The sequence below is a fragment of the Chionomys nivalis genome, chromosome 4 (genome assembly GCF_950005125.1).
Source record: "Chionomys nivalis chromosome 4, mChiNiv1.1, whole genome shotgun sequence".
In the NCBI taxonomy this organism is placed as follows: domain Eukaryota; kingdom Metazoa; phylum Chordata; class Mammalia; order Rodentia; family Cricetidae; genus Chionomys; species Chionomys nivalis.
In genome coordinates, this window is record NC_080089.1 from 20,189,804 (window position 1) to 20,202,835 (window position 13,032).

General features: G+C 49.8%; 1 protein-coding gene across 4 annotated transcripts in view; it reads right to left on the reverse strand.

The window, feature by feature from the left end:
- Positions 1 to 13,032, reverse strand: part of Olfm2 (olfactomedin 2) — a 77,886-nt gene that overhangs the window by 18,455 nt on the left and 46,399 nt on the right. Inside the window, exon 2 of one of the 4 annotated variants that reach the window (XM_057767404.1) lies at positions 3,123 to 3,194. The exons of the other annotated variants lie outside the window; for them this stretch is intronic. Coding sequence (XP_057623387.1) covers positions 3,123 to 3,194 — 72 coding nt within the window. The remainder of the gene's footprint in view (positions 1 to 3,122; positions 3,195 to 13,032) is intronic. 4 annotated transcript variants of the gene reach the window in all.

Genomic DNA, 13,032 nt, shown 5'->3' on the forward strand with positions numbered 1-13,032 from the left:
TGCCTTAACGTATACACAGTCTCTCCCTGGTCTGAAGCTCTCAATTCAGCTAGACTGGCTGCTGGTGATGCCCAGGGCTCCTTCTTTCCCTGCCTCCCAGTACTGGGATTACAAGCACGTACTGCCAGGCTCACTTAGTTAAAAATAGAGTCTTCATGCTTGCAAGGCAAGCACTGTACCAACTCAACCATCTCCCAACCCTGTGTTTGTCCTTTTCAAATTTAATTTTATTTATTATCTTTATTATTGTGTGTGCGTTTGTGTGAATGTGGCAGCCACGTGACAGCTTTCGGGGTAGGTTCTCTCTCGGCCTGTGGGTTCTGGGGCTCAACTCAGGGCTTCAGGTTTGCATGGCGGGTGCTTCCATACAATGTGCCACCTCACCAGCTCCTGGACGTTTTTGTTTTTATTTGTCTTCTTAATCACTATACTGGCATGCCTGACTGCTTTGAAAGAAAAGAGGTTTATTTAACCTACCACTCTAGAGGTTCAAGGACACAGGGCTGTCATCAAGGTGGCTCTAGAGACTGCCTCGTGATAGATGGCATCACAGCCCACATCAGAAGGGTACAAATTCCTCACGACGGGCAGTGCTAATTATCAGCTTGATGGGATCCAGACCCACCTGGGAAATGGGCAAGCCTGTCAGGTGTTATTTTGATTACACTGTATACTGGCTCGTTTTTGGTCAACTTGACCCAAGCCAGAGTGACCTGGGAAGACGGACTCTCGATTGAGAAAATGTCTCCATCAAATTGGCTGTGGACCAGTTTCTTGACTGACAGTTGGTATGGGAGGACCCAGCCCACCACGAGCAGTGCCAGCCCTGGCGTGTTTAAGAAAGTGCATAAGCAAGCCATGGGCAGCAAGCCATGGGGAGCAAGCCATGGGGAGCAAGCCATCAAGGGCGACCCTCTGGAATCTCGGCCGTAATGCCTTCCTCCAGGCGCCTGCCCTGACTTCCTGCCCTGACTCCCCATATATTGGTCAAATAAACCTATCTCTCACCAAACTGTTTTGGTCATAATGCTACAATGGCCAGACTGAAACCAAGCTTGGGTATGAGAGCTGACAAAAACAGAAACCGTGGGCTGAGGAGGCTGGAGAGATGGCTCAGTGGTTAAGAGCATTGCCTGCTCTTCCAAAGGTCCTGAGTTCAATTCCTGGCAACCACATGGTGGCTCACAACCATCTGTAATGAGGTCTGGTGCCCTCTTCTGGCCTGCAGACATACACACTGACAGAATATTGTATGCATAATAAATAAATAAATATTTAAAAAAGAAAAAAGAAAAAGAAACCGTGGGCTGAGCAGCAGTGGTCAATGCTCTCTTCTGTGACTGTCAATGCCGCACGACCTTCCGCCATGATGGACTCTACCCCTGAACTAGGAGTCAGAATTCGGTTTGTTTTAATTAAAAGTCATTCTTAAATTTTATACTTATGGGTGTTTTGCCTGCATGTATGTCTGTGTACCACATACATACAGAGGCCAGAAGACAGAATTGGATTCCCTGGGACTGGAGTTACAGACAGTTGTGAGCTGCTACGTGGGTGCTGGAAACTGAACCCAGGTCCTCTGAAAGAGCAGTCAGTGTTCTTAGCCACTAATCCATTGCTCCAGCCTTGTTGCTTGACTATTATTGTAGGGAGGGACATGTGTATCACAGCAGGAATGTGGGGGTCAGAGGACAACTCTATGGAGTCAGCTCTCTTCCACCTTCATGTGGGTTCAGAGGTAGACTCAGCTCCCAACCTTGAGCAGCAAGCCCCTTTACCCGGTGAGCCATCTCATTGGCCCTGTGAGCCAGGATAGATTCTTGGTCTCTGAAGTTGCTTTTGTCAGGGTATTTCTGTCACACCAACAGGGAAAAATGCACATTCCCAGGTCAGAGCCAAGGAGGCTGGGCCCACAGTCCCTCCCAAGCATGTTAATAATCTATCAGACCACACTTCTTTTTTGTTTGAGACAGTTTCTCACTGGATAGCCCTGGCTGGCCTGGAACTTGCTATGTAGACTAGGCTGACCTTGAACTCACAGAGACCTGCCTGCCTCTGGCTCCAGGGTACTGGATCCCAGCTGGGCTCCACCTCTTAAAGAACACATTGACAAGGGCTGGAGTGTACCTCATTCATAAAGAACTTGTTTAGCATAAATGAGACAGACTCCATCCTCAGGAAGAGAGAGAAGGAGAGAGAAGGGTGGGGGGAGAAGATCCCAGCACCACAATGACTTGGAACCTGTGGTGCTGAGCAGCCAATAAAGGTCACTGAAGCCCCAGGGATGGCTATGCATCTGATTGTGCCCTTGGCATCTACTAACAGGTTTAATCATTACCACTAGAGATGCCACTTTTCTCTAGGGCAGAGAGAAGTCAAGACTCGGCCACAGTGACACAGCCTCCCTTCAAGCTATATGGTCACAGGGAACATGACTTTGCTGTCCTCCCCCTGTCTTTTTCCTCTGAACATGGGTCCCCATGGCTATTCAGGACTTAGGGTGTGACTGAGACAGACCTCTGCCCAAGACAGGAAGTGGCATGGGGGTGGGGAATTTTTTTTTTCTTTGTTTTGGGTTTTTGAGACAGGGTTTCTCTGTGTGTAGTTCTGGCTGTCCTGGAACTCACTCTGTAGACCAGTTTGGTCTCGAACTCAGGGATCACGCCTACCTTTGTCTACTGAGTGCTGGGATTGAAAGTGTGTGCCACATCTGCCCTGAAAGGGTGGGGAGTTTTGTCTGCCTTGCAGATGTTCATTGAATGACTAAATGTTGATGAGCTGGTAAGTTAGGGACTGAACGTCGCCACACATTCACAGTGAACAGCCACCCGTCCGTTGCCCACCCCCTCCACCCCGCCCGCGCCATGCCACTCCCTCCCTCTCTCCCAGGAGGCTGAGATCAGGCTGACACAGGCCCCCAGCAGGTTGTGAAGCAGTTCCGGAAGAGGGGTTGTGATAAATGAATCAAGGACACGCCGGGTTGCTGCATCTGAACCATGTCTGCAGCCAGCTCTTTGGAGGGCTTGAAATAATAGCCAGCTGCCTCTGTCAGACCTGGAGGCGCTGAGCAAATCCCAGCTAAGTGATAAGCTTGTCAGGCCTTAAAAAAGATAGCGGCTCACCTGGCCAGGCTGAAGGGCAGGGAATCCTTGGGGCCTCCTCAGTGTGAGCCACAGTGGCTCTGCCCAGGACAGCTGGGAAGCAGAGCAGGTAATATTGTTGAGAATGCCCACCCCTCACCCGTTCACACATCAGTCACTCCCTCACTCATATATTCTCCACTCACGATCCATCCATCCACGATACATCTAACCAGAATCTGGCCACATATTCATCAATCTATTTTCTATTGACCCATATGTATTCTCATTCATTTATTTATCCATCCATTCATTCATTTGTTATTTATTCATCCATTCATGTATCTATTAATTAATCTATACTGCTATTTCTTTGTCCATGCATTCAAGCACCCATTTATCTATTATCCAACTATTATTTATCTATCCCTTCATCCACCCATTCATCTCTTAACCTCCCTATTCACCCCTCCATCTACCCATTCTTCCATTTGTATATTCATTCATTTATCCATCCACCCTTATACTTATTTTGTGTGTGCGTGTATATGCATGAGTGTGTACACATGTGTGGAGGCCCAACACTGGGGGATTTACTCTATAGCTGTCCATATTATTTTTTTGAAAGTATCTCTGGCTGAATTCACTGACTTGCTGGGATTTCTGGCCAGAGAGCTCCAGGGATCCCACTGTCTCTGCCTTTCCAGAGCTGAGGTCACCGGTGCACGCTGCCATGTGAAGTTTTTACATGGGTTCTGAGGTTCCAAACTCAAATCTGCATGTTTGCATGGCATGTGCTTTACAGACTAAGCCATTTCTCCAGCCCCATTTTTTTGTTCATGTTAGAAAGGGTCTCATGTAGTTTCAGGATAGTCTTGAACTGCTGACCTTCTTGTCTCTACCTCCCAAATATTGGGCTATCAGGAATGCCTACCATGCCAGGGAAGGAAATAACACAACATGAACAAAAACCTGCAAACAATCGGCAGAGTGGAGTTTCCCTCACTCTCAACTGAGCCACGTTAAGGTTTGGGTATATGTGTGCTGGAAGCTGGTCCTGGTGAATACAGGGAGATGGTTCTCTGAAGAGGCCAACATGTAACAGCTTCCTCCAAGGTTAAAACCTTCCATCTTGAAAAGAAACTTAGTTTTTTCAAGACAGGGTTTCTCTGTGTGGCCCTGGCTGTCCTGGAACTTGCTCTGTAGACCAGGCTGGCCTCGAACTTAAGAGATCCACCTGCCTCTGCCTCCCAAGTGCTGGGATTAAAGGCGTGCGCCACCACTGCCTGTCGAGTGCGAAAGAAACAAGCACTGAAGAGCTGACTTGATGATTAAGAACACTTGTTGCTCTTGCTGAGGACCAGAATTTGGTTGCTAGCCCCTATGTGGTGGTTCACAATCATCTGTTAACTGTAGTGCTGGGAGCCAACGGCTACAGAGGGCAGCAGACACAGCAACATCCATTCAAGTAAAACACCCGAATACACAAAATCATAAAGCAAATCTAAGTTGTCTTTTTCTTAAGAGAAGTGAAACAACAGAATGTTTTAGGGCAGGGCGTTTACACGGAGGTGAAGCGACAGGATATTGTAAAGCAGCAGTTCCAACCTGTGGATCACAACCTCTTTAGAGGTCGAACGACCCTTTCATAGGAGTCACATAGCAAATATCCTACATATTACATATTTACATTATGATTCATAGCAGTAACAAATTTACAGTTATGATGTCGCAATGAAATAATTTGATGGTTGGGGGCACCACAACATGAGGAACTCTATTAGAGGGTTGCAGCATTAGGAAGGTTGAGAACCACTGTTGCAAGAGGTTGCAAAAGAGTCTGTCCTCCAGGAAAACTCCTTAAGACAGGAAACCAACAACTCAAAATAGCTTCAGAAGTTCCTGAAACTGACTAGATTCACTAGGCCCCTCCCTTCCCACGAGTCTGTAAAGACTGTTGAGAGTCACTCTCAGACAAGACAAGCTGCAAAGAGGACCCTAAGACAAGCCCAGCTGCCTGGAAGAGGCAGACACCAGCTGGGCTTTCTGGAAAGGACGCTCTCCAACCTGTGGAGCTGCCTGCAGGCTGTGCAATGTGCTCCTGGTTCCCATCTGTGTGAGGAAAGCTACCATGCTCCAGTGAACTGCAGTGATGCACCTGTCTTTGAGTCTTTTCTGCTCCTGTAAGTAACCCCTCACCCACATGCCTGTAAGTAGCCCACTAAAGCACAATGGTTCTCCAGGTTGGGCTTTGGTGTTATTTGTACTTTGGTCTGTCATCAGTCCCGTCTGTAGATGTTAGCTCACCCAGGAAAAGTCTCATAGAACAAAGACTAATGCTGGCTCATGGGATGATTAGTGCCCACAGGAATGGGTCACTATAAAAACAGTCTAAAACTAACTAACTAAATAATAAAATAACTACAAAGGGTGTGCCTTGCCAGGCATGTTGGTTCACACCTGCAATCACTTGGAGGCCGAGACAGAACAATCCTAAGTTCAAGGCCAGCTGGGGTTGCATATGAAAACCCTGACTCCAACCATAACTAACAGGTAAATAACAGAAGTGAGCCTGGTTCCTGAATAGCCCCGACTTCCTGTCACATCGTGTGCCCCTGCTGTAGTTATCCTCAGCACTGGTGATGACATCTATCATGAGCCCCTTACCAAAGGGTAAATTCATAAGAACACGCAAGCTTAGGAGTCTCGGCCTCTAAACATTTCTTCTTCATACGTGACCCAGTCCCTAGAATTTTCTTACAGTCAAAGGAAATAGAGTAACCCAGCCTCCTCCCCTGCTTAAATGCTCCCCCCACACACTCACATACATATGCATGCATGTACTCACATACGCACATATATACACACTGCGACAGTGCTGTGTGACAACCCCATACAAGAAATCCTGGAGTAGTACATCCACGGCAGCCATATTAACAATTAATAATAAATAACAGGGGACATTTACTTCACTCCTCTGAGCGACACCCTGTGCTAAGTGCTTGGCAGCTAGTTTCACATGAAGAACCCAGTGAGATTAAACCATTATGAATGAAGTCCTGGATCTGCTTCTTCCTCCCCCTTGGTAGGTTGCCAGGTACATCACTTGGTCTGTGTCATCTGTAAAATGGCAGTAAAAATTCTCTCCCTCACTGCACACACACACACAGTGCACATACACACCACATAATACAACACACACACACACATATATGCACACACATTCACAACACATTCATACATACACACAACACACACACAAATAAACGAAATGAAGAAATGAAGGTGGTGCATGAGCAGGAAGATCCTGATGCTGCTGAGCTCTGCCCTCCACACACACTACAGACACGGCTCCGCCATTTCAGTAGTGTGAACCTGGGGGCTGACCTGCACTATAGCTGAACCAATGTGGGGGTCACGGGCATGCTTTGGGGGTGTCATCGATTCCTATCCACCCAGAGCTACTCTCAGTGCTGAGCATGTGGTCCGCACAGTCCTGGGCTCTCATCACACACTACCTGCCAGCGTCCAGAATGCTTGTGGGTGCCCTGCTGATTTCTCTAATAAATGTCTTCTTTGAAATAAGTTTAGATTTACAGGAGAATTCCACAGGTCAGCCCAGGGAGCACCCGCCTGGTCGCCCTCCTCCTGCACTGTTAATATCTTACATAACCCCAGCACAGTGATCACAGTGGAACCCCCGACACTACTAACTGAATTCAGACTTGTCCAGTTTCTCCAGTTTTCCCACTCAAGTCCTTTTTTGGGTCCAGAATCCAATCCAAGATCCCACACTGCATTGAGTCACCTCATCTTCTTACTCTCTTCTGCTCTCGAACAGCGTCCCCACTCCTTCCTGTGACCTTGACAGCCTTGAAGGACACTACACAGAGAGTTTGTAAAATGCCCAATAGCTATTTGGTTATGGAAGCCCTTGATTGCCTAGTTCTCTAAATGGAGCCTCAGTCCCAGATCCTCCTACTGGTTCTTATGCCCAGAAACTTCACTGGGTCAGGGCACAGAGGTAGAGCCCCTGCTTAAAATCCACCAGTGAGGGGCTGGGGTGTGGCTCAGGGGTAGAGCCCTTCCTAGAATCCCCCAGTGAGGGACTGGGGATGTGGCTCAGGGGTAGAGCCCCTGCCTAGAATCCCTCAGTGAGGGACTAGGGGTGGTGTGGCTCAGGGGTAGAGTCCCTGCTTAAAATCCACCAGTGAGGGGCTGGGGTGTGGCTCAGGGGTAGAGCCCTGCCTAGAATCCCCCAGTGAGGGGCTGGGGTGTGGCTCAGGGGTAGAGCCCTGCCTAGAATCCCTCAGTGAGGGACTTGGGTGTGGCTCAGGGGCAGAGCCCTGCCTGGAATCCCTCAGTGAGGGGCTGGGGTGTGGCTCAGGGGTAGAGCACTTGTAAGCATGCACAAGGCTCTGGGTCCCAGTACCACCACCAAATCCCCCAAAAAAGTAAAATAAAGGGGGACCAGGACCCATATTCCTACACCCGTCCCATCTGACTGCAGGTTCCCTCAGATGCCTCTGCCTGTTGGCAGTTGCTGCGGCTGAATTACTGAAGGAACAAATTCCAGATCCACAGTCATTTAGCTCTCAGTCCACAGCTCCCTGCCAGAGGCCAGATCTAGTGAAGTTCACAGAGACATAAAAACGCCTGTCTTCTCAGAGAGATTCCGTTTTGATCCTTTCTGTGTTGACATCAAGGACTCATTTCTTTAATACTTAGCGGCTTTTGAACCAAGGATGGGAGCAGCTAACTGCATTTGCACCAGACAGCTGGTTTTCCAGGTGAGCTACAAGGCCTCTCCAGTGGCTCCTCCTTCCACTTCCCCCCAACCTGCCACTCTGCTTCTTCCTCCCTGCTTTTCTCTGGGCTTCTGGAAGTGCCGGGGCATCAGACTGAGGGTTCTGGAATTATCCACAGACTCTGAGGTCTTCTTTGCCACACAGCCCAGGGAAGCTTAGTAAGAACTAGCAAGGGCCCAGGTTGCCTGCCACAGCCTATTTAAAATAAGTGTTTCCAAGTTTTAAAAACGATTGGTTATTTTTAATTTGTGTGTGTGTGAGAGAGAAGGCAGGGGCAGGTACCTTTGAAGGCCAGAAGAGGGCAAGGAACTGTTGTGTGCCACCAGCTTAGCTGCTGGGATAAGAACTCAGGTCTTCCGCAGGAGCCCTTAATCACTGAGCCATCTCTCCAGCCCCTTGTTTCTAAAATGGGTATTTGTTTATTTATTTATTCATCCATTCATTTGGGGGAGGGCTGTCATGATAAATGTTCAGAGGTCAGCAGACAATTTGGGGGAGGTGGTTTTGGCCTCTGACATGTAGGTCCCAAGGATGAACTCCATCGGTCCTCATTTTTCCTGGCAAGTGACTACCAGCGAGCCATCTTGCAGATCCAAAGGAGCGGTTTCAAGTCTCATCATTGTGAATGTCTCCATATTTGCAATGGGGATCAAAAAGCCAGTCTCTGGGAGTGCCAAGCAGGTGCCCTTTCCTAGCTGGCAACCGGAACCCACCCTTTAACCGCAAGGCCTGCAGATCCGGTTGTTTTTTTTAGCCCTAAGAGGGTGGGAACGGAAGATAAATGGTGGTTTCTCAGTCTGCAGGGTCCATGCTGTTGGAAGCCCCGGCTCCGGTTTAATCTCTCACCTGAAGTTTGTCAGAAGTAAAAATGAGCCCGGATGAGCTTTTTAGACACTTCCCTCGACATACAGGAATTCAATTTCTGGCCAGGGTATAAATCTGCAGCCCTCGGTGCCCGCGGTGCGGGCTGGGTCTGAGCTTCGGCAGGGGCTGGAGTTCGGAAATCAATCCCGCTGCGCGGAGAGGTCGGCGCGGGAGAAATTTATCTTCCGTGGCTGGCGGAGGCGTTTGTACGGATAGCCAGGGACACCCGGGCACAAAATGGAACGTTTGCTGCAAGGAGGCTCCCGGGCAGGTTGGATACAGGCGGTGGAAGCTGTGCAAGGGCAGGGACATGAGGGAGAGGAATTACCTGCTGCCCAAGGAGCCCCAGGCCAGCAGCTGCCTGCCGCTTGGGACCGCCTCCATGGGCTCCTGCTGAGTGCCTGGGGGTCCCGGAGAGCAGCTGGTTTACCACCCTTCCACCCCCCTCTTCTTTCTTTCATTCTGTGCTGTTCATCGAACACAGAGCTTGAGCATGCTAAGCCAGAGCTCTGCCATTGAGTCCCAGCCCCTCACTGGAAGATTCTAGGCAGGAATCTACCATTGAACCACATCTCCAAGGTGGCTACTTCCTTTGGGTGTCCTGAGCATTCAGCACTCGGGTGTACCCCTGAACTTAATGTTCCAAGGTTTCAAACAAATGTCTAAATGCATTCGGTCCTCTCAGCTGACTCTGGATCCGAGTTTTCTTTGTTCAAATCTTAGTTCTGCTGTGCAATGCTGGGCTAGGGACTTAACCATTCTGCACCTCAGTTGCCCTCCTGCAGATAGAGACTAAGAGTAGCAAGAATGTCAGGGACTCTGAAGAAGCCGCTTGCAGGGTATTTAAATAGTTCACCTGCTGGCATAGCAGGGCACATGGGAGGCAGAGGTGTGGCAACCCAGAGTCCAAGGGCAGCCTGGGCTCTTTGGAAAGACCCTGTCTCCAAAGAGGCAAACAAAAGCTTCCCTATGCAGTGTGGCACACAGGGAATGTCATAAATGCTTTCAAAATAAAAAATAAATGGATGAGCCTGGCACTCAGGAGGCAAAGGCAGGCAGGGTCCCTATGAACTGGAGGCCAACCTGGTCTACATAGTGAGTTGCAGGCAGCCAGGGTTACACAGAGAAACCCTGTCTCAACATAAACAAACAAATAAATAAATATTACTGGGTGGGTGTGACCTAGAGTACAAAAAAAGAAGAGTCAGGTAGTCTGAACTTAAATGTTTTTTCCAGTTACACTCTATGCACGTGTGTGCATGTGTTTATCTATGTGTGCTTGCTTGTGCACACGTCATGGCCTGCGAGTTTGCGGAGGTCAAGGGCAGCTTGCTGGAGTCAGAGTCAGTTCTGTCTTTCCACCATGTGGGTTCCAGGGATCAAATGTAGGTAGACAAGCTTAGTGGCAAGGGCCTTTACCCACTGAGCCATCTCACAGACCCCTGACTTGGCTGTGCAGTACCCAAAGTGGACCACTTGTTTACCACCTTTGGGCCTCAGGTTCCTCTTTTCCCAAACAAGGAAGCTGGTGACAGTACAGTTGAGGGCTTAGGGATGCAGGGAGCTAATGTATTCTGAGCGTTTAAAGCCTGCAGTTCAGAGAAAGCTTACAAGATGCCTGCGGCTGTTTTCCTCACAAAGGGGGTTAGGGCAGCAGTTCCAGAGCTCCCCAAATTCACACCCAAGCCAAGAAGAGACAGTGAGGAGGCAATCATAAAGAGGGTGTGACAACTGCCAGGTGAGGAAATCGCCGGCTGAGTGAGCAGGGCTGGCAGAGGGCCAGCATCCGGGAAGTGGCAATGACTAAAGAGAGCAGGAGATGAGCTGTGGGTCTGGCGGGCACAGGGCACCCGCTCATCCCGGAACATCCACTGAGCACCTACAATACACCCAGTACGGTCCCAGGCTCCGGAATGCAGCTATGAATGAGGTCCTGCCTTCCTTGGGGTTCTGCTCTAGTAGAGCAATCCAAACATTACCTAATGAGGGCTGAAGATTAAACTAGGGGTGAGGGTGGCGGTGAGGTCTGGAAGGTGAGCTAGGATGTTCTCCTTTCCCCCCCCAAATCTAATTTCTCCTCTGCTCCAGTCTCTGCTCAGGAGGCCTGTATAGCCATCACTTTTATTACTGTAACAGATTGCCTGAAGTTAACTAATTTATAAAGAAAAGATGTTCATTTCATTTTACAGTTGGGGAAGATGAAAGACAAAGATCTGCTGGGTAAGTTGGGTTAGCAACAAGGTCCCCATCACCACCACACTAGCCCTGAACTCACTGTGTAGCTCAGACTGGTCTTGACTCATGGCAATCCTCCTGTCTCAGCCTCCCAAGCACTGGGGTTACAGTCACACACAATACCATCCAGCACTTTATGTTATTTTTGGGATGCTGTGTGTTGACTGGCTTTGGAGCCTGCATCCGTTCCCTTTCACAGGCCCTATCTCCGCCCACAGCCACACTGAGTGTTAAGATGTGTGCTTCTGGGAGGAGACACAGTTTATCCCACAACTGAGCCAAAGCAGCCACCACAACCCAGTTCACACATTCCCTGCACTTTCCCAGCTCTTTCAAAGAAATCTGTGTCCAAGGCAGAAAGCTGTGGCCCAGCATTTGCCTGGCATGCACGAAGCCTTTGGTTCTGTCCCCAGGACACAAAGACAGAATGCACTTGCAGGAGAATGGGCGGTGATGACCATCTGGGTCACCCGAGCCTTTTGTTAGTAAGAATAGGCCACTTGAAGGGAAGATCGATCCTGGCAGAGCTGGGGAGCAGTAGCTCCCAGGCGGAGAGGCCCTATGCCTCTCTGCTCCTTTGCGGATGACAGCCAGCGGGAGCTTGCCATTGTTCTGCCAGGTGGCTGAGCCCAGAAGGGCCCTCAATCAGCAGGCATTGTGGCCAGCTGCACCTGTGTCCTGCCCGCTGAAGGAGCCCTGGCAGGCACCTCCAGCCTCGGCGTTCCGGAGACCCGCTCCGCAAGTGGTCATTGCATTATCACCCATGTGCCTGCCAGGCACACAGCCTTGCCAGTGCCTGGGCAAAGAACTTTGCATAGTGCCTTCTCCTAGCTCTCTGACTTGAACCTTACTGTGTGCCTCAGCTTCCCTATTTGTAAAACAGAGCTTTTGTTATGTCTTAGGTGACCAGTCTCCATTGCCAGGGGATGCTAGTGGCAGGGGCTTCTGTGTCCTCCCAGACTGGAAGAGGAACCACCAATGTTGGATGGCTCCAAGGAGGGACTTGAAGGTGAGGTGAGGGGGTGACTGAAGAGCTACGGAAGCTGTGAAGACTGGCCACTGTCAGTGGCACCAGCTAGAGTCGTGGCTTGGCAGTTAAGAGCATTTACTTGAAGAGGACCTGAGCTGAGTTCCCAACCCCCACATCCAAAGCCTCACAACCGCCTGTAACTGCAGCTCCAGGTATACAACGCCCTCTTCTGGTCTCCGTGGGCACTGCACTCACATGACATTCCCACACAGACACACACCCATACACATAAAATAAAAACAATCTTTAAAACAAACAAAAACGTGCTGCCACCCCAAAGTTGGGCAGGGAAAAGATGATATGCTGACTAGTTTTATGTCAACTTGATGCAAGTCAAAGTCATCTGAGAGGAGGGAGCCTCACTTAAAGTGTCTTCATAAGATCTGTCTGTAGGTGAGCTGGGTGGTGGTGGCACATACTTTTAATCCCAGCACTTGGGAGGCAGAGGCAAGAGGATCTCTGTGAGCTCAAGGCCAGCCTGGTGTATAGAGCAAGTTCCAGGACAGGCTCCAAAAGCTAAGAGAGAAACCCTGTCTCAAAGGGGAGGGGGATATCTGTCTGTAGGCAATCACTTAATTAGTGATTGACGGGGGAGGGCCCAGCCCACTGTGGCTGGTGCCATCCCTGGGCTGGTGGTGCTGGGTTCAAGAAAGCAGACTGAACAAGCAATGAGAAGCAAGTTAGTGAGCAGCTCTCCTCCATGGCCTCTGCATCAGCTCCTGCCTCCAGCTCCTGCCTTGCTTGAGTTCCTGTCCTGACGTCCCGTGACGGTGATGTGGAAGTCTGATAAACCCTTTCCTCCCCAGCCTGCTTAGTCATGGTGCGTTGTCATAGAAACAGTAAACCTAAGATGGTGTAGCCAGAGTCCAAAAGGTGGAGCCACTGTTCAGGACACTGGGAAGTGGGAGACTCCGCTAGAGAGGGAGGGGAGGGCATACAGCCCCTCCCGGTTGGTTCCCCTGTCCCCAGCCTGCAAACTCCCTCCGCAGCCTTCCCTTGCCAGAAGCAAGTGGAA